Source organism: Pinus tabuliformis, chromosome Q, assembly GCF_031772625.1.
Source record: "Pinus tabuliformis cultivar Carrire ecotype Pingquan chromosome Q, CPIR1, whole genome shotgun sequence".
NCBI classification, from domain to species: domain Eukaryota; kingdom Viridiplantae; phylum Streptophyta; class Pinopsida; order Pinales; family Pinaceae; genus Pinus; species Pinus tabuliformis.
The window spans coordinates 439,817,557-439,840,159 of NC_142296.1; the positions used below are offsets into that span (position 1 = coordinate 439,817,557).

General features: G+C 39.4%; 1 protein-coding gene across 3 annotated transcripts in view; it reads right to left on the minus strand.

Moving 5' to 3' along the window:
• Window positions 1–22,603, minus strand: part of LOC149220105 (uncharacterized) — a 520,911-nt gene that overhangs the window by 150,953 nt on the left and 347,355 nt on the right. For 2 of the 3 annotated variants that reach the window (XM_089382729.1, XM_089382728.1), the window contains one exon: window positions 11,794–11,862. In XM_089382729.1, the coding sequence (XP_089238855.1) occupies window positions 11,794–11,862 (69 nt within the window). Of the gene's footprint in view, window positions 1–9,817; window positions 9,877–11,793; window positions 11,863–22,603 lie in introns of all 3 variants that reach the window. The other variant, XM_089382730.1, reaches the window with a different exon arrangement.

A 22,603-nucleotide genomic window follows, 5' to 3' on the forward strand; every position in this document is an offset into this window, starting at 1 on the left:
GAGATGGACTGGTTGATTGCATTGAACGCATGATCCCATTGGAGTCTGATCAGTTGGAGATACACCGACAGGCCAATATCTTCAGCAATGCAGTAGGTACCTTTGGAAGAACCTAGCAGAGATTGCAAGAGAAGCAGATGAGCCAGGTAAACAAAAATTTCAATTTTCAAATTCTTAATAGTTTTATTTTTTTTTTAAAGTTTGTTAAATCATTTATAATTTGAAAGTTAGATATAATTTGTAATTTTGTTGAGCTAACTCATTACACTCCTATGTTTTTTGCAGCACAATGGTGGGAGGCCTTTGGTGGCCATTGTCCTGAATTGCAAAGGTTTGCAATTCGTATTTTGAGGCAAACTTGCAGTGCATCTGGGTGTGAGCGCAATTGGTCTGTCTTTGAGAGGATTCACACAAAGAAGAGAAACCGTTTGGATCAAAAACGGTTAAATGATCTAGTTTATGTCCAATACAACCTTCGGCTCAGACGAAACCATTTGCTGAACAAAAGACTTGATTCAGATCCCATTGTGTTGGAAGACATTGATCCAACATCAGATTGGGTAGTGGAGAGTCGTCCAGCAGAGTTTGATCCTAATGAGGATCTTGATGTAGATTTAGATATGGAGACATCAGTTGAACTTGAACATGTTGTTCAACTTCAGCCTGTTCAGTTGAATGCAGATCCCAATCCACCAGCCTCAGTCTCATAGCCAGCAAGGACTCCAGTTGTAGGTGCTTCCTCTGCTCAGCCACGACAGAAGCGCAGCCACATATCTACTCTATCTCAGCTTGCATCTGCTGCAGTTGCACAACCTACTAGTGGTACCACTTCTACAGTTGCAGTTGGAGATGATGATGATGAGGAAGAGCCATGGGGCCCCCTGTCTGACTCTGATGATGATGATCCAGAGATTGATCTACATGATCTTGGCTCCTCTGACAGTAGCTACTAGCCAATAGTACTGTAGTACTAGTACTGGAGTCTGGTCACCGTCACAGTTTACTTTTGTTGTAGAGGCCATTTCTAGCCTCCTTGGTTATGTGTTTTTTGTTTTGAGTCTTTGATCATGTATGACAGTTGACTATGTATTGCCATTGGGTACCATTTTGATATAATGGATTGGTTCATGAGCCTACTTTGATCATATGTTGTCTTCCATCTATATTATAATGCTATGTGTTTGGAAACATGAATGAAAAACTTTAAAATTATGTTTTTTTATAAAAAAAAATAAATATTTAATGTATTTTTTACAACGACCGAGTCATTGAAATCGAGCTGGCCGAGTCATTACCGTTCGGAGTCGGAGTCGGAGTCGATCCTCGGCCGAGTCGGAGTCGGAGTCGGAGTCTTAAAATTATGCTCCCAGTCTGCCCCACGAAATTCTCCCAGCGTTGCCTCTAGGCACTGTGTCAGCCTCTCTGTGCTATACGTTAGCTTCTGGAGCCTCTGCGTCAGCCCCTGGACCCTTTGTGTCTCACACGCTGGCCCTCTCTAGCTCTGCACAGCTCCTAGCTACCTTTGCGTGGCCTCTAGCTAGCTCTGCGCTAATCCTCCTAGTACTAAATCTACCTCTCTGCTATGTATTTACTGCCCCTTAATTGCAACTCAGATCACTCACTCAATTTCCTCAGCAAACCCTACCCCAGAAAATCGAGTTTTTGATCTCTCTTGGTGTTTTCTCAAACTGACCCTCAAGCCTCCCCTTATACTTTTCTCATTGGTCCATCAACGGCCGAGATTAAATCTTTAATCAACAACTAAGATTAGATTTGGCTTGATCCATGACTTTTGGACCCTTCTATCCCAGTTTTATATTAATACCATTAATATTTTATTTTTCCTAAGTTTAGACTTAGGAACTCCATTAAAATATTAATTATTTTAATATCTCCCAAACTAGTTAGAATTTGCCCAAACCATTTTTGGTCTTGGAGATCTCATGTGCTTTAGGCTCTCAACCAATTTTCATGACTAGAGCACATCCGATGCTACCCCAAATCAACAGGTAGTCCCTGTGGAATGAAATGAAGGAAAGCAAGTTGGAAACCAGCTTGTTTGGGAGACACGGATGAGTCGCCTAGCCAATTGGTTGAATTCGAGCAAGATTATTGATTAGATTAGATTTTAAAGTATGAGACCAATGCCTTAATGGAGTTACAAATTATTGCTTATAATAAATGGAACCAAATGACCGGATGGACATCCGTTGCTTAAGATTGACTAACCTGAATGATATGCAAACCTATGACCAATGTGTGATGCAGAGATTTTGGTTATTTTTAGTTAAATGCCTAATCTAGATGTAATCTTCCTTTAACTCTTTTGAAGTTGGGCTCCAAGATAGGTTGTGGGAAGGAGGCCAATAGGAAGCAGGCTAATGATTGATTAATGATACCTTTTGTTGTGCTCCTCTCATTTGATGCCTCCGGTGCTATAGAGATTGTGGCTTTGACGACTGCAAGGTCAATGTGTTAACCACCGAAGAGTTGTCGAGGCCCCTCAAGCTAAGTGAGAAGGGTTGCCCTATATCTCTATCAACCTAGCTTATGTTAGCAGGCAAATTATTAATGGAGTCTAAACCTAGTATGGTTATGAAAGAGATTATGGGTGAGGTTATCTTGAGTTAAGATTGATTAAGTTACTTAAGTGCTTATGTGAGACTTATCTTAATGCAAGAGTAATTAACAATGTTGTGATGCAATATTAAACAAGATAAGTGCTTAGAGATAAAAAATGTAAATTTCAAATAACCAACTTTATCCAACAATTATCATTAACACTAGATATTATGCCAATCAAGAAAAGCAATGTCAGATTTTGAGTGCAGAGATGAGATTAGCCAATTTCATATCTATGACAATTTATATCAATAGTAAAAGTTCAAAAAATTTAGATTTAATCAATGTTATAACAGCAGTGAGGAAACCACTTCAAATCATGAAATTTGTCTTAGACATAAAACACAAAAATTCTCAATGACCAGCAAATGTAAATTAACTTATTTAGTCCACTTTACAATGATGTATTTAGTAATATTTCAGATCTAGTTGTTAATTTACGACAATAAACAACCCAGATCAACAAGCTAAAAATGCCAAAAGTAGATGGTTAATATGCCCAAAAATAGTAAAAATACACTCGAACTCAAAAATTTCAATATTTAGGGCTTTTAGGAAGTCTGATTCAGAAATCGCAGAACTGATAAATTTATTACAACACTAATTTAGTGACATATCAACAATCTAAAAATACTGAAGATGATGCCCAAAATGTCTAAAAAATATTAAGTTTTTGCCGGAAACTAAAATTCATTTTTTTATATTTATCAAGTGTATGCTTCAGAAATATTTCAGACTTGAATTTCACAGTTATGCAATAAATTCCAACAAGCTAAAAAGTTAGATCTAGGTCAAATTAGAGATGCCCAAGTGGCCAAAACTTGTGAAAAATTATATTTTGCAATTCTAATTGATTCTAACCAATTAAAATATGGTTTTAGGTCTTAGATATTAATGATTTCACTGTTGTAACAAAACTGAAGCAAAATAATGGTTTAGAGGTCAAACCCTAGGCCTAAGGCCTTATAGAAACACTTGCCCAAGTGACCCAAAATTTTGGATGAATATGCCACTTGAAAATCAGAATTTTTGAGCCTCAAAACTTGTAAAACACCAAGTATTTAGTCTTAAAAATTTTCAGATAAGGGTTTAGGGCAAATTAAGGCAAAAGAGGCCAAGAAAAGGCAAAACAAGGCCAAGGAAAGCCAATTTGTGTGGATAAAAGGGCCAAAATGATAGATTGGGCGCTGAAATGGAAAGGGTAGGCCAAAAACTGAAAACTTGTGTCTCAAATCTTTTTTTCTCTTTCGGATCTTCAGTAAATGTCCTTGCAAAATTGTCAGTTGATCCCTTGATCCAACCTGCAAAAATGAAAATAAAAACACCCAAACCCCAAATATATAAAAAATAGATCTAAAACCCAACCCAAGTTAGAAAAATAATTTACAAAATATACATGGGTTTTTAAAATAGATTCTAAGAAAATAATTTTTATAATACATTTTCCTTGAAAAAATGGCTAAAATGCATCAGAAAAATTAATGCTCACTATAGCCCAAGCGAAAATTCAATCTACCATATAAAAACTGGAGATCCAAGCAAAGTAACCCTTGCCCACAGTCTGTGCAACTTGGAGACCAAGGATCGGGTACCTACAAACACTATGTATTATCTTAAAATAACAATATAAAGCACCGCGTAGGAAGCCTGTAGTCAATACATACCACAGATCAACGAACAAGAACACCTCAAGTTGCACCCCAAAGTCTTTTATTATAGTAGAAAAAATAGTTCCTAGCGAGACAATAGTTTACAAAATGCTTTAAAAACAATTCTAGCCAAAGATCAAGATGATTAGAGACTCAAGTGGCTCTCTAATTTATAGATAAATCCCCCAAATGGAAAATTAATGACTAGTTTCTTTGATCACTGTCAAAATAACCTTGGCTGTTGATAAACCCTTCAATATTTTTTAATTTTGGCCCTTGATTTTTTATTTTTGAAGAATTTTCGAATTTATCATTTAATTTCATTTTAATTAACTCAAAATTAATTATTTTGAGCTAATTTTCTCAAAAATTGACTTTGACCTAACCACCAAGGTCCAAAGGTCCAAATTTTCTTGAAAAATACAATATTCCCTTGGTGGAAAACCTTTAAAAATTGACTTTTTTAAGATCCACGAATTTTTTAATTTGAAGAATTTATTTTCCTAAGACAATTTAACTTGACTCTAATTAATTAATTTATGGCGTGGATTTAATTTTATTTTACCAAAACAATTAATTAATTTACACATGGGATTTAATTATTTTTCCAACCCTCTAATACATATGATATTTCATTTATAAGACTTAAAGAGGGAATACACATTTGTATTAGACCCTCGAGACACATAACCCATTTGCGACTCAATATGATCTAGTAAACCAAGTGATTTGTAATAAAATAATTAAGTCAAAATTTCAAGTCGCTTAAATTATTCCCAAACCACTTTTACATCAAAATCAACTAAAACAATAGGAATCACCTAATAATCCGACAATAAATTTCACCTTAGCTTTGGGGGTTTAAGCTGGATGGAAAAATCTCTTCTGATTAGCCGTGTCAAAAAGCACAAGTAATCAATGAGGTTAAAAAACCTCCTAGGATGGAATTCGTCATCAAATTATAGGCTTACCTAGGTTGTTACATAGACTCAAAGTTTTACTAAGATCATTTACAATATATAACTTGCAAAAGGGAATGACCATGACACATGCACTGCTGATATGTGATTCGATCCTTGTTGAAAAATTTGGTATTTCCGCTTCCCTGGAACTTCAACAAATCGAGTGCAACACTCCTCATTAGAGAAAATGTGATGTCTAAAATGGGTCTCAAAACAAAAATGTACAACCAAAATCAACTTTATAAGAACCAATAGGATTCAAGATGATGATGTCAACCATAGGAGATGATCCACCATTTTTGGAGTAAAAGAGTGAAAAGATTAAAAAATAAAAGAATATTTTTTTAACTCATATTTTCAACTTATCTCCCTACGGTTTTACTCAAATTTCAAGCAAGAACACTCATTGGATGCAAAATTTAATTCCTCATCCAAGGAGTATCCATGTTGCATACTTTTGATGGACCCTGCTACACAAAAAATAAGAAATAGATGAATTATGATATTGCAATCACGGTTTTCATGTATTTCTCATTTTTCGTGTAGCAGGGTCCATCGAAAGTATGCAACATGGGTACACCTTGGATGTAAAATTAAATTTTTCATCCAATGAGTACTCTTGCTCGAAATTTGAGTAAAATCATAAGGAGATAAATTGAAAATACGAATTGAAAAAGTAGTTTTTTCTTTTTCCCTCTAAAATTTGATGATTAAATCTAATCTTATTTTATTATTTTCACTATTATTTTATAATATTCCTTAGGAGACCCATTTTAGACCTCAAAATTTCTCTAATGACTGCAAAATTAATAAGAATTAAAATATTTTTAGCTTTTGCAACACAATTTGGATGGCAAGTACAATAGATGGATGTTAAAAGTGCATTCTTGAATGGATATTTACAAGAAGAAGTATATATGGGGCAGCCTAAAGGATTTGTAGCTAAAGGAATAGAAACTTAGCATGTAAGTTGGTGAAGGTTTTGTATGGACCAGTGTTGCGGGGGAGCGCCCCCCCCCCCCTCGCTCCCGCTCCCGATCCGCGCTCCGGGCGGGAGCGACTCGGGAGCGGGTCGGGAGCGCGCTCCCTAAAAAAAATTTCGCTCCCTGCCTTTTCGGGAGCGTTTTGCCTTTTTTGCATTTTTTTTTTTGTAGTAATGTTCGAAATGCAATTTTTTTTGAAAGAAACAAATAGTTTTTGAGTGGGGCAACTTAATGATCAAGTCTAGGCCCTAGTATTGATATACTATTCATGGTAATGTTAAATTCTTAAAGTAAAAGTGACATTTTCTTTAATTTTCATTTTCATCCTTTTACTTAAATTTTTAACATTACCATGAAATGACTCAGGATGTTTGAGAGTGGTTTCGTCCTCATTGGATTTCATATGGAGAAAGTAGAATTTTAGATTTCATTCAAAATCCAGCAGACTTATCAGTTTTTCAGGATTTCAGGATTGGGGGATTGCAATGTTTCCATTGAATTTTGTCATGTATTAGGGTATGGAACTCATATTTAATCAAGAGTACCAATCCCTCTATGTACCTTGATGTTAGTGACATTGGTTGTCGAACTCCTCTATCATGACCCTTCTAAAAATGTACGCATCACTCAAACAAAATCTTGACTTGACATGCTATGCTTTTTCTATCTTATGTTAATGCTTAGAGGGTGATATTAATGACAAAGATCCCTATACAGATACAAAGGTAATGACAAAGATACCTCTGGATATTAATGCTTGGAGGGTGATATTAATGACAAAGATCCTGATTTTGCAACAAGACTAAAAAATTAGACATTTCTCGTGGTGGCAAGAGGCCCAAGCATAAGAAATAGATAATAGATTTACTTCTCTTTTCTAGTTTCTAGTAGCTTTTATAACTATTGACTCTTTCATATTTATTATGATATTTTTTTAAACAATATATGACAATTTAAGTTTGAAGTTGGCAATTATAACTCATTAGTAATGAATTATGAATATGATGCTTCATGAAAGTTGAAAGTTGTTTCATTTCATTTCATTTTATAACATTTCATTTCATGTTAGATATTATTTGTTGTAATGGTTACACTTAGCTTACAAGTACAACTTTGGTGATCAATGATGATAAATGTTATATATTGAATTTTGAAAGCTTGAAACTTTAAGATTGATGAATCATGAGACTCAATATGTTGTATGTTACTATGTTACTAACTTGCGGACGTGGTTGATGAAGATTATAACTTCTAGATGATTGTTGTTATATGGTTCAATCTATGCTTTTTTATGTTTTTTATATCTAATTCATCATTCTACATGTTTTTGTTGACATATATGTATCAAAAATTAAAAAATATAAAAAATATATATATTTTTAAAAAATCGCTCCGGGATTCGCTCCCAAACCGGGAGCTTCTGAAAATGGTCGCTCCCGCTCCCGCTTCCGCTCCCGCTTCCGCTCCCGCTTCCGCTCCCGCTCCCCGCTTCCGCTCCCGCTCCCGCTTCCGCTCCCGCTCCCAAGTAACATTGGTATGGACTAAAATAGGCCCCTTGAGCATGGAATGAAAAGATTAATCAACATCTTAAATCAAGAAATTTCAAAAGAAGTGATTTTGAACCTAACTTATATATCAAAGAAAGAGGTAAATAAATTATAATTGTGGTTGTATATGTTGATGATTTGATAATTACAAGCAACAATGATGATTTGATACAGGAAGAAAAAGATAGTTTTTGTAAATCATTTGATATGACTAACTTGGGATTGTAACAATATTGCTTGGGCATTGAATTTTAGCAATAACCACGCAGGATTTTTATCTCACAAACAAAGCATGCATCATAATTGTTGGGAATATTCAAAATGCAAGACTATAATCCAACCAAAACTCCAATGGAAGTATGTAATGTCCCAAACTAGGAAAAACAATGATAAGCAAAGCAAACAATAGAAACAACACCAAGAAATTGAAACATTCACTGCACACCCATAGAAAGTCCAGAAATATCCAACAACTGAGCCATTTTATTATAATCTGGGAGCAAAGTACAATAATGTGGAAGAGGTGCACCTGGGCTTGCCTCAAAGGCAAGCATGATCAAGCCCAGGTGATAGTATGTCAAGCCCAGATGGCATAAATAGCTGTTGCAATGATGCCCTGCGCTGCCCTTGTGAAACTGTGTTGTCTGCTGCAAAAATGTTGTTGGAAACCCAGTCTCTGGTGCTCAGAAAATTCTACCAAATTAGCCCACACTCCTCAAGCAAAACCCATCAAAACCCATAAAGGGTTTGACTTGGTTTTGACCCCAGAAATTCGGCCTCCCAAGAGTTGCATCCTCCTCTAAGTGTTGTAAGGTACGACCTGCCTGTAACTCTTAAATAAGTCCTCCCAAACACCCAAAAATGGTTGAGATAATCCTCCCTAAACTTTCCCTTATCTCTCCCGGCCAATACTCGCTCCACATACTGACCCATGAATTTCCACATGTGCCCAATGAGGAATTCTTGGTTGGCCCTGAGTGCTGGCTATCACGCTAATACCAAACAAAAATCTCCAACTCCCAAAATCCTCCCAAAGGCTGGTCTTCCCTTGTACTTCCTTCACCAAAACTCGTCCAACAATTGTTCCTTGAAAAGCCACTGAATTATCTATTGCGTGTTCCACTGATGCATCCTCCTGGAGTACGCATTGGCTGAATGATGGTTGAGTTGGGGGCTCTGAATATCCACCTACAATCTCTTGGAATGATAGAAAGAAACCTCACTAGGGTGGCACTCATGGTCCACCGAAGAGAGGGTGAGTTCTCCACTTGGAGAGCTCGTGCTAAATAGCAAGTGACCTAGCTAAGCAGCTCGAGCAACTAAGGTTGAGTTTAATATGTCAAAAAGATGCCTTGGTGAAGATGAGCTCCTCCTATTTATAATTTCGTGGACCTTCCTTCCCATGTGGGCCCCTTCTCCTTGCCATTCGACTTCCCTCCAAGACTATTCGAACTCTTCACTTGGCCAAGTGCATTTTTCCCATGTGGGTGGCCCCCACATTCCACTAACAAAGTAATTCAACCTCCTTTTCTTCCCTAAGTCCCTATGTCAAAATTGAGTGGGTTCCATGGTCTCCAAAATCATCCAAAATTGTGGGAAATTAAACCTGTAATAAAATAATTTAGGAAGGGACATTACAAAGTAAATTTAAAACTTTCGAAAGATGATAAATTTGAAGTAGTGAATGAATTTCTTTATTGTCAAATTGTTGGAGGATTAATTCATCTTACTACAGCCATACCAGACATAATTGCGATTTGAATGTTATCAATATTGTTAAATTGTCTGAGGAAAACACATTGGAATGTAGCAAAAAGAGTACTTAGATACATCAAAAGTACCTTATAGTTTGGTATTATATTGGAAAAATATGATAACTTCATGTTGAATGGTTTTTCAGATGCAAATTGGGCAGGTGATATAGATGATAGAAAATCTACAACAGGTTGTGCTTTTTCCCTTGGTAGTGGAGTAATTTCATGGGCAAGTAAAAAGAAAACTTCAATAACACTCTCAACAACACAAGCATAATGTAAAGTAATTGTTGGAGCAACCTGTGAAGCAGTGTGGTTACAAAGGATTTTAAATGACTTGAAGCTTCCACAAATGCAACCTACAATTTTACAATGTGACTATTAAAGCACAATCAAAATGATGAAGAATCCAATTTATCATTTGAAAATAAAACATGTTGAAATTCAATATCATTATATCAGAGAAAAAGTGTAGAACAAAGAAATAGAGCTGATTTATTGCAGGTCCCAAGATCAAGTAGCAGACATCTTCACCAAGACACTCAATAAGGAGAAGTTCGAAAAATTTCGAGAAATGTTAGGGGTTATGGAAAATGAAATCATCTTTAAGAGGGGATGTTAGATATTGTAATGATGATTTCATTAATAATATAATAAAGTTACATATGTAATTATTAATTAGGTAGATAGTTATTAATTAGATAATTGTGTCCTAATAAGAGTAACAGAATCTCCTAAATATTTATATGATACCATATTATGTAATTTTAAAATACATTGAAAAATGCATCTCTTTCTCATTCGTATTTTCTCGATTTTCACTCATATTCTCTTTAGTTCAACATTATGTGGTAACATAAATCAAAGCATATCCATGTAATGTAGCTCATTGTTCTATTTGTATGCTATGTTTGTTGGAAGATTTTGATTGCTTATGTGCTCCACCATCCTAACATTGCAATCTTGCATTCCTCTTTACATATTAAAAAATAACAAATGAAAATTGGTCAGCAACATATATAAACACATAATTTACGTTAAATAGATGTCACGTCCTCAGTGAGATTTTAAGGGAAACATGGTTTAGAAATGTGAGAATACATTTTTTGGATGGAATTTGTTTCCCACTTATAAAAGATTAAAACTCACCCATTAAAACATTTTTCACAAGATGTTAAAAAGCATCATTTTGTGATGTTTATTTATGCCACTATATAACACATGTCAAACTAGCTTTAAAGCAATACTTTAGCCCATCTTTTTATTACCAAGGGAAGTAAAAACTCATAAATAACATTTTTTTTTGGCTTAGTGTAGCACTATGTACTTGGCGTGAATAGAACATCAAGATAAAGACATAAAATGCCAATGCAAGATTCCTTTCCGGTCCAATCCTTTAAGGGGTAAGAATTGCATTTAAAAGATTTCGCAAAATGTCAAGATAATTTATCTCAAATCACTTTATTACAAGTAGCTTAACATAATCAATTCTTGAAAACAATAGGTATTTCTTATCAATGCACAGTGTATTACAGTAGAAGATGGAATCATTTGCATTTATCAAACAATGTTGGAAGATTATGATACTAGGTTTTAAATCCAAGAAAGCTCTACTTTAGGCTGTCCTTTGATTTCTTGTTTTCTGGCTAATGAAACCAAACATGTAAGATACAGTGTTATTCCTTATTTCCTTCAGACTTGGGGTGTAATAAATAATGTACTCGTAAGGTTTAACAGGTAAGCATCATAATAGTCTTTTCCTTTGCAGGTATACTTTAAAGTTCATTGCAGAACTTATCTTTATCTCTTTTATACATCTTATCAAGTAAAACTAAGCCATATCTCAATTTTCAACATTTTATGTGAGCACAAGATGATAGAGCTCATATCACATCTATTAGCATTTGTAAAAGTTAGTGAGTTTGTCTACTATTTCTTAAAGATGCTTGTGGATAATTTGGTGTACTGACAATCCTTTCGTAAATTTATCCTATTTGTAATGGCACTATATTGCAACCCTGTTTGTTAAAATTTCCATCTCCTATCACTTTATTCAGACTATAAGAGAAGAAGATAACGTGGATATCGTAATTTAATTTAGAAGCAATTGCGTTAACCCATTTTCTCTAATAAGGCCTAATGTTCAAACTTCATGCTATAAGAAAAAAAAGATAAAATGAGTGTTGCTCTATTTAATCTAGAAAATTCTATTCTATATTTATCCATTTCCAAGTATAAAGCCCGATGTCCTTAGAATTAAAGAAATGAAGGCTCACCTTCAGAAGGAATGGCACGAGAGTGTAGAATGCAAACATTGATAATCCAAATCCAAGAAAGAGTAGAACCTGCATACATAATAACGTGATGTTTATTGGGAATGACCATTGTCATCATTTAATTTTAGCAAAAACTGCATGTCTATAGTCTCATTAAAGCTTGTATCAACCTTTAAAAATGGAAAGTTGGGCAATGGTAATGCAGGACATGAACTAAGAGTCAACTCCCCGACAATCTAGTGACAATGCAATGGAGGGTTCCAGCAATGGCACAGACAGCATACGGCAGGTAAGAAAGTAAGGTAACAAATGTGTTCAGCACAAATAAATGTTATCAGAACTGAACCGGTGACCGAACTGGAAAACTTTGTGGACTGAAAACCAGTCGAAATCAGACTGGTACTGGCAAACAAAACCTGACCAAAAAACCGGTCGACTGAAAACACAACATATTCAAATTTTAAAGAAAAACTTATATATTCATGTGCACTATATGTATCCAAACCATTTATGCACAAATAAGCAAAACTTCTCATTCATATAGCATGTAAGGGCGCACAACCAAAGTAGCATCGAGTGCAATGCGTATCTGAACCAAAAATACATCATTAAACAGGATTTATATGGCCTCTAACATCCCAAAAAAATCATGCTACAACAAATACCTACCTATCATCAAAATCATTGCCCATATTGGAATATTTGTCATCAATATCACCATCTAAGCATTAAAATAAGATATAAAAAACGTAGCATGTCAAGTCAAGATTTTGTTTGAGTGATGGGTACATTTTTAGTAGTGTAAAGATAGAGGAGTTTGATAATCAATGCCGCTAACATCAAGGTACATACAGGGCTTGGTGCTCTTGATTAAATACTAGTTCCATACCCTCATACATGTAGGGCACTGTTTTTTTTTGGGAGATCTACAATTTTTACTGATTGAAGATTTAATTATACATACAGTTGTGAAAATTCCTCAAACCTGGAATACCTACTGCAGCAACTGATGATATTTCTTGTACTTGTTAGATTTACATGAACAAGTTATTTGCAGTTTTCTACGGCAAACATTGAAATACATACACTACAACCTACACCATTTAAAATAATATGCCGAAACAAGAAACTGAACAAGAGAAAGATACAACACAAATGACAGTTATTTTTGGACAAATGTCCTCGGAAAAACCCAATGCGGGAAAATCGGTGTAGCAGATCTGAGGGTTTTTATTATTAAGCAGAAGTTATTTTTGAATACAACCTCTGGACGCTTGGCTGGCAATCCAGTACAGAGAATATCACTCAACAGAAGAAATTAGTGAGATTACCTCACTCTACACTGCAAGTCCTGACTGATCCGGCAGCTGAACCAACGAGTTCCCGGCTACTTCTGCGTTGCCCCTGTGTAGTCACTGCATGGGCCTGTGTTAGCCTCTAAGGCACTGCATCACCTCTTTGCTAGATCAATTTTCTCTCAGGAGTTGACTCCAACCCTCCCAGCTCAGAACGTCAACCTCCTCAGCAAATTTCGGACCTTTGCGTGGAAGGCTTTTGCGTTGCTCTGTGTGAGCCCTTCCTGGCTCTGCGTCACCCTCTCTGGGCACTGCACTGCCTCCTCTATGTGTCTCTCTGCCTCTCTACTGAGTATTCTTGGCTCCAGAGAAGATCCTCCAACCAAAACTCTCTCTTCCCCTCTCTGTGTGATCACTACAAAATCACTACGTTGCCTCTAGCTTCAGGAATTCGATCTGACTGACCAACTCTCTGTGTGCCTTCCAAATGACCCTCAAGCCTCCTTAAATAATCTTCTCATTGACATTCAACAGCCCAGAGTAGAAGCTAATCAATGGTTAAGTGTAATATTCCTAATTAGCCCCAGCTAATTGGAATATTCAATTTTGCCAAATTTTGCCTTCTATAGTTATTTTGTAAATAAAAAAGTGAGAAAGGGGGACATAACTCACTTTTAGAATAAAAGTCACTTCCTAGTAGCACAACGTTGTGACTTAAAGGCAAAGCCAAGGGGGCCAAAAGGGGGACGCAGAAATGGAGCCCATGCAGACACATGGAGGGACTACGCAGGAGGGGAGGAACACGTGGCAAAAGGGGAATCATGCAGGAGAAGATGAGCATTGGGATTGAGAGAGGCAAAAGCTATAAAAGAGAGAGGAGCCCCCTCATTGTGATCATTCAGTTATGTGCATTTTGAGCTAGTCGTTTCGACTTCTGAGCACGCTGGCTGTTTAGCTAGTCTGCAGCACTGTTTAATGCATTGAGTATCTCCGTTCGGAGATCTCACCCTTAGCTCTGGGGACTTCGAGTGCCTACTCGGGCAAGGTATTTCCATTGGCGTTTCAACAGTAGTTTATCTGCATTTTCAGCAGCAGTTTCATCTGCTTTCTGGAGGACTGCGCAACACTGAGAGAGGGACACAGTTCTTTCTGGAAGTAGTGTTGGATTGGGGTTTTGCAGGAGGGTTTATGCTGGGTGATTGAGCAGGGGACCAGCCCTTGCCTATTAGAGGATTTTTGGCAGAGTTTCAGGCAGAGTTTAGAGGGGTTTCCTTCAGTGGCAGCGTAGAGCAATGGGGAACTGCGCAAAACCCCAAGGGGGTGATTTTCGGGGGTCGGCTATTTCAGGAGAGCTTTCTGGGTTTCTTGAGTAGAGCCTGAATCCAGAGTTTCAGCTGACGAGGCTCAAACAGACAAGGAGCCCAGAGACCTACATTGCAGATTTCTTGAGGGTCTTAGTGATGGTGCCAGATCTATCCACGGCATGGAGGATCTATATGTATGTTGAGGGGTTAGCAGAGCCACTTCAGGGTCTAGTCAGATCCGCTAGACCGACCACCCTTCAGGATGCTATCAGCAGGACCCGGGACCTACAGGATGTCTTACCCAGGACCCGGACACCTTACCCCCAGAGACAGACTTTCCAGTCTAAGGGGAAGGATGTGAGGATTCCACCTCCAAAGGGGAATCCAGGACGAGTGCAGATTGACGATGATGTCAAGAGGGAGCTGAAGAAGAAGCGGTTGTGCTTCACATGATAGGAGCCATGGGCACCAGGACATAGATGTGCTGCTGGCAAGCCGCATTTCATTGAGGTTTTCTCCAAGAGCAGTGGAGAAGAGGATGACGAGGATGGTGTGGAGGCAGGAGATAGCCATGATGGACAGGGACCTTTGCCACCTCCACCGCCAGCAGTAGGTGGTGCATCTTTTGCACCCACCGGAGGGGCCCTTGCCACATTGCGAGGAGTTCCCAAGTATCTGACGCTACGCGTACGAGGGACGGTATGTGGCCAGCGAGTGTCAGTTTTGGTTGACAATGGGGCGACCCACAACTTCATCGATGCACAGATGGTTGAGCGGAGAGGCATACAGACAGAGAGCTTCGATGGGTTTTCAGTCTTGGTCCCAGGAGATCAGACCATGACGTGTGCTTGATATGTTCTAGAGCTTTCAGTGACGATGGGCACCTACACATTGACTGACCACTTTTTCGTGGTCGATATTCGGGACACCAGCATGATATTGGGTGTTCAATGGCTCATCACTCTAGGGAAGGTCACAACGGATTGGAAGACCCTAGAGATGGAGTGGGATGATGAGAAGACAAGGAGGCATGAGAAGATACGGGGACAACATACGTATCTGCCTCAGACTGTTTCGACTCATCGGATGGAGGCAGTCTTCCGAAAAGGAGACATGGTGGGCAGTAGAGCTACGTGCATCGGAGGCAGGGACTACAGGGTAGACAGTGCACCTGGAGATACAGTCCATCCTTGACCGGTATGCCATAGTATTTGGGGAGATTTCACCGGGTCAACCACCGGACCGGGGGTTTGAGCACACTATTGAGCTTGAGCAAGGCATACAAGAAGTGATTACTACCCCCTATAGGCATCCCAAGGCCTATCGGGACGAGATAGAGCGGGCCATTCAGGAGTTGCTGGCTCTTGGGCACATCCGACCGAGCACGAGTCCTTTTGCTTCTTCTATGGTGTTGGTGAAGAAGAAGGATAGTACATTGAGGATGTGCATTGACTACAGGGCCCTGAACAAGAGGACACTGAAGAACAGGTACCCCATACCCAGGATCGATGAGTTGATGGATGAGTTGAGAGGAGCACGGTTCTTCTCAAAGATTGATTTGAGATCAGGGTACCATCAGATTCGCGTGAGGGAGCAGGACATTCCCAAGACTGCCTTCAGATGTCACTATGGGCACTTTGAGTTTTTGGTGATGCCCTTCGGGCTAACCAACGCCCCAGCTACATTCCAGTCTTGCATGAATCACATCTTCCATAGTCACTTGGGGAAGTTTGTGTTGGTGTTCTTTATACTCATTTACAGCAAGATGTGGGAGGAGCATCTCCAGCATATTGAGATAGTATTACGCATCTTGGAGGAGCAATAGTTCTATGCCAAGCTCTCCAAATGTGAGTTCAGGTTGACAGAGATGTTATACTTGGGACACATCATTGGAGTGGACGGAGTGAGGGTCCACGAGGAGAAGATTAGGGCCATCAGAGATTGGCCAAAGCCGAGAAACATGACGGAACTTTGAGGATTCATTGGCATTTGTACTTACTACTGGAAGTTCGTCAAAGGTTTCTCACAGCTTGCTACACCTCTGACAGATTTGACAAGGAAGGAGGCATTCAGTTGGTCGGATATAGCGCAGTGAGCCTTTGACAGGCTCAAGGAGGTTATGAGCAGCGGCCCAATGCTTGCATTGCCAGATTTTACGCAGCCATTTGTTTTGGAGCGTGATGTGTCGGGAGAGGGGATCGGCGCAGTGTTGATGTAGGGAGGTCACCCTATAGCCTTTGAGAGCTGGAAGCTCCTTCCACATGAGAGGTTGTATTCTATATACGACAAGGAGATGTTGGCCATCATGCATGCATTGGCTAAGAACCAGCAGTATTTGGTGGGGAACAAGTTCAAGGTGAGGACTGATCACAACAGCCTCAAGTTCTTTTTGGAGCAGAAGCAGTTGTAGGAGAGGCAGCAGAAGTGGATCAGTAAGATCCAAGCATATGACTTTGACATTGAGTATGTCAAGGGTAAGAACAACATGGTAGCAGATGCCCTTTCACGTAGACCAGCCATGTTGTCTCTTATGAGCTTGGATACAGACTAGAGGGCTCGACTCTTAGTAGAGTACTCCAAGGACAGGTTTGCATGGGAGATTCTGAACGGGCAAGTGGCAGATGACAGGTTCAGGGTGATCGATGAGATCATCTATTATAGGGATCAGATCTTCTTGACTGAGGGGTCTCAGCTCAAGAAGAAGATACTCCAGACATCACATGATTCACCATTGGTAGGCCATCAGGGCTTTACCAAAACCTACAGGGCCATTAGAGAGAGGTTCTCCTCGAAGGGCCTCAAGGAGGACGTACTCCGACATATCAAGGAGTGCGATGTTTGCCAGCGGAACAAGGGAGAGATGAGCCATCCCGCGGGTTTATTGCAGTCGCTACCCATTCCAGAGCGGAATGGGAGAGCATTTCGATGGACTTCATCACAGGATTGCCCACGGTACAGGGCAAGGATTGTATCTTTTTCGTCGTTGACCGACTAACAAAGTACGCGCATTTCTTTGCCATATCCACACACTACACAGTAGCACAGGTGGCCGAGCTGTTCTTCAGGGAGATCTTCAGGCTACATGGTCTTCCTAAGACCATTGTCGGTGACAGGGACAGCTGTTTCATGGGCGGGTTTTGGCAGGAGCTTTTCTGGTTGGTGGGCACGGAGTTGACTCCAAGTACCAGTTATCACCCACAGACAGATTGGCAGACAGTGATAGTTAACAAGTGGCTGGAGGGCTACTTGCGTAACTATGTCAGTGGGCAGCAGCGAGCATGGCTGAAGTGGCTGCATCTAGGGAGTATTGCTACAATACTTCACATCACATATCCATTGGTATGTGACCATTCTATGCCTTATATGGGTATCATCCTTTATCTTTTGTTGACGTGATGTTTGGTGACAGCAAGGCTCCTAGAGCCAAGATTTGGATCCAAGAGAGTCAGAATATCCTCCGAGCTCTCAAGGATAACATGGCTACAACGCAGAACCAGCAGAAGCTGTATGCCGACAAGGGTCGAGTAGAGAGGCAGTTCGAGGTGGGGGACATGGTCTACCTACGATTACAGCCATACCGACAGTCGTCACTGAAGCAGAAGGGGGATGAAAAGCACAAGTCCCGCTTTTATGGGCCATACAGGGTGATACACAGGATTGGACAGGTTGCATATGAGTTGGAGCTGCCCCAAGGCAGCAAGATTCATAACATTTTTCATGTATCATGCCTGAAAAAGGCATTGGGGCAACAGGTAACAGTGACAGATGAGCTACCACTTATGGATGATGAGGGGCATTTGGTATTGCAACCGGAGGCTATCATTGATACTAGGGAGAGGCAGCTGCAGAGCAGGACGGTCCAGGAATTCTTGGTGAGGTGGAAAAATTTGCCGGATGAGGATGCCACTTGGGAGAATGAGAAGATCTTACAGCATCCATCACTTCAGTTGCTTGAAAACAAGCAACATTTTGCCGGGGGAGACTGTAATATTCCTAATTAGCCCCAGCTAATTGGAATATTCAATTTTGCCAAATTTTGCCTTCTATAGTTATTTTGTAAATAAAAAAGTGAGAAAGGGGGACATAACTCACTTTTAGAATAAAAGTCACTTCCTAGTAGCACAACGTTGTGACTTAAAGGGAGAGCCAAGGGGGCCAAAAGGGGGACGCAGAAATGGAGCCCACGCAGACACATGGAGGCACTGTGCAGGAGGGGAGGAACACGTGGCAAAAGGGGAATCACGCAGGAGAAGGTGAGCATTGGGATTGAGAGAGGCAGAAGCTATAAAAGAGAGAGGAGCCCCCTCATTTTGATCATTCAGTTATGTGCATTTTGAGCTAGTTGTTTCAACTTCTGAGCACGCTGGCTGTTTAGCTAGTCTGCAGCACTGTTTAGTGCATCGAGTGTCTCCGTTCGAAGATCTCACCCTTAGCCCTGGGAGATTTTGAGTGCCTGCTCGGGCAAGGTATTTCCATGGGCGTTTCAGCGGTAGTTTATCCGCATTTTCAGCAACAGTTTCATCAGCTTTCTAGAGGACTGCGCAGCACTGAGAGAGGGACACAGTTCTTTCTGGCAGTAGTGTTGGATTGGGGTTTTGCAGGAGGGTTTATGCTGGGTGATTGAGCAGGGGACGAGCCCTTGCCTATTGGAGGATTTTTGGCAGAGTTTAGAGGGGTTTCCTTCAGTGGAAGCGCAGAGCAGTGAGGAACTGCGCAAAACCCCAAGGGGATGATTTTTGGGGGTCGGCGATTTTAGGAGAGCTTTCTGGGTTTCTTGAGTAGAACACGAATTCAAAGTTTCAGCTTTTTCCGAGGAAGGGAGCAGCCCCAAATCATTATTTGTTTCCTAGCAGCAGCAGCAACATCCATGCAGAGAGGCCATTCTTTGTTATTCTGAGAGTATTTCTCCACTTGCCTTCTGCAAGTTGATGTGCCATATTTTTTATCACCTCCTGTACTTATCTTATTGCTCAGTATAATAAAATGGCTTAGCATTTTACGCTGCATTTCTTGAGTATCTGCTTATATTTCCAGTTTACATTATTATATGTTGTACCACAGTTATTTTGTCATTTTTGGGTTATTATATCATTTGCATGTATTTAGTTGGAGTTTTGCTGGGGTTGGGGAATATTCCTGATAAGGGATATTACACTAAGATCAATTTTTCTTGATTCTCGTCTTCTTCTAGAAGTTACACCCATAGTTAGATTAATACCTATTAATTATTTTAATTTCCTAAGTTTAAACTTTAGACTTAGCGACCCATTAAAAATAATTAATTATTTTAATAAAACTGTCTCCGAGTGGAATTTCCCAAAACATTTTTTGGGTTCTTTGGAATACATGTGCCCAAGCCTCCTTGCAAAATTTGAGACTTAGAGCACATCCAATGCTACCAGAAATCAACAATAGTAACATCCTAAACACAATTTGTCAATTTAATATACAGTACATACCTGGATTTCACTGTTGATGTCGATCCTAGGTTGTCATCGCTCCAAATTCGTCTCTGTTACCAAATGACCAAATCCTCCCTGCCAAACTGGACACAATCCTTGGTACCCAGTTCCAAAATACTTCGCAATTGAGTATTCTGCCCCTCGTGCCCAAAATATTCAAGAACAATTCCTCAAGTCTCCATCTCCGATTCCATTCTCCAATTATTCTCCCCTAGTTCCCCTCCTCGATGTCTCTGTGTACTTGGATAAATACCTCTTCTTAGGCGGTCGCCGCCTTCTTCCACCGCCCTCATCCGATGATATGTACTAGTCACATGGTTTACGTGTAGCCTCAAGGTGAGGTACGTATATGTTAATATACTTGATTGTTTGTGTTAAATTAATAAGTTTAACATTTAACTTTTTAATTATAATATTTAAATAAAAGTTTAACGTTTAACTTTTTATAATATTTAAATAAATGAATAGTTATCATATAAATATATCAAGTGTTTGTTGCATTAAATTAATAATTTAACTTTTAAAATTTTTAATTATAATATTTAAATAAAAGGAATATTTAAACATATTTACATTAACATAATTGAAAGTGTTAATTTTATTTTATTTTATCTAACAACCTTATAATTACAAAATATTTAATATGTATATTTGAGAGTGTCGAATTTTAGGTAATACTTCCTTTCTTAATAATTTAGGTATTTAAACATCTTTCATAATTATTTAATAAGTATACTAGTGCAAGACATGCAATGTATGCATATGTAGCTATCATGTGCATACATCGTATACATGCTAATACCCTTTTGCCTATAAATCGAAGTGTGTCATTACAATACATGAGATAATCTGATGGAAACGTTGCAATCCCCCCAATCCTGATAAATTGTTAAGTCTGTTGGATTTTGAGTGAGATCTAAAATTCTACTTTCTCCATATGAAATCCAATGAGGTCGGAACCACTCTAAAAAATCCTGCGTCATTTCATGGTAATGTTAAAAATTTAAGTAAAAGGATCAAAAATTACCATGAAATGCATAGCATTACTAGGGCCATAGGCTTGAATATTAGGCTACCCCACTCAAAAATTCGTGTTTTTTCTTTAAAAAATTGTTCTCGGAACATCTTTGGTCGAATTGTATAGAACCAGCCAATTTGGTACAAAACCAGCCGATTAACTGAAAAATGGTTGGTTCGGTATCTGGTTTCGAACCTAAAACCGGACTGGTTTGACCCCCAAACCAGTGGGACTGACCAGTTCTGATTCGGTTTTGAGAACACTGGTACAAGTATAAGTGCCCTCAATTAGGTCATAGGAAATTGGATTCCAAACCACACATATGGTGCAAGGCTTTTTCTTGATTGAATTAGCGTTAGAAGAGCTTTCTTAGGTGTGTCCATAAAAGGAAGCAAGGAAAATATGGCTGACCATACAAGTGGTGCAAAAGGGATTGTAGGGAGTTTAATGAATGACCATTGGTGAGCTCCTATGAAACCAGATTCGTCCCCTAGGCCCTACGTGTCCCAAATCTAGCGAATCGAACATGATTTGGGTGGATTCGTGTCTGAAAATTGGGACACGTAGTGTCCGATCGGGACACGTTTGAATCTGGAATGTGTCCCGATCAGGACACGATGTGTCTCAATTTTCGGACACGAATCCAGAAATCAAGAACTCGCGCTACATTATAAAGGTGTATTGCCCCATTCTATTTTCACATTCAGTTGTTTAGTTTGTTGTGGGCTTGTTGTGGGTGTTTGGAAGCAAGGAGCAAAGGGTGTGGGAGCATTTTCAAGGAGATCCAAGGATGATGATGTTGATTTGGGGTAGCATCGGATGTGCTCTAGCCACGAAATTTGGTGGATAGGTTAGCGCACATGAGATCTCCAATACCCAGAAAGGGTTTGAGCAGATTCTAAACAGAGCAGGAGATATTAAAATAATTAATATTTTTTAAAGAGTCCCTAAGTCTAAACATAGGGAAAATAAAATATTAATGTGTATTAATATGAATCTGTGTTAGAGTGGTCCAAAAGACATGGATCAAGCCAGGGCTAATCTTAGTCATTGATTAGGGACTTAATCTCGGTCGTTGAGATGTCAACAGGAAAAGTATAAGAGTAGGCCTGAGGGCCACTTAGAGAACACACCAGAGTCATCAGTCATTCTATTCTCTAGAGCGGAGTTTGCTAAGAGAGATAGAATCAATGATCAGGAGAGCAGCCAAGGGGAATTGAGTACAGAGAGACAGAGAGGCAGAGATAGTGTCAAGATAGCAACAGAGTAGCCAAAGAGAGAGACGCAGGAGTAGCCAGCGCTCACGTAGGGCCACGCAGAGGCAGCTAAGTGCTGTGTAGAGCACCAGAGGGGCCAGCATAACTGACACAGAGGCTCAGAGAGCTAATGTAGGGCCTCCTGGGGCTGACGCAGGCCAAGATAGGCTGACGCAGGGCCAACGCTGGGCTAGGAGAGGCTGACACATTCCAGATTGGGAAGGCGTTGGGGTTTCAGGGGCAGATTGGTGCTGAGTAGCTGCCAAAAGGATTATTCGGAGTTTCAGCCAGTAGACTTGTCTGAAACGGAGAGGGATTACTGCTAAGGAATTTCTCTGTTGGGTAGGCCAATTTCGGCACCCAGATTGTACTATGATATTGCTTAATAAGAAAACCCTCAGATAGTTGCATCGGTTTTCCCGCATTGGGTTTTTTCCGGGACATTAGTCCAAAAATAATGGTGTCATATGGTGTG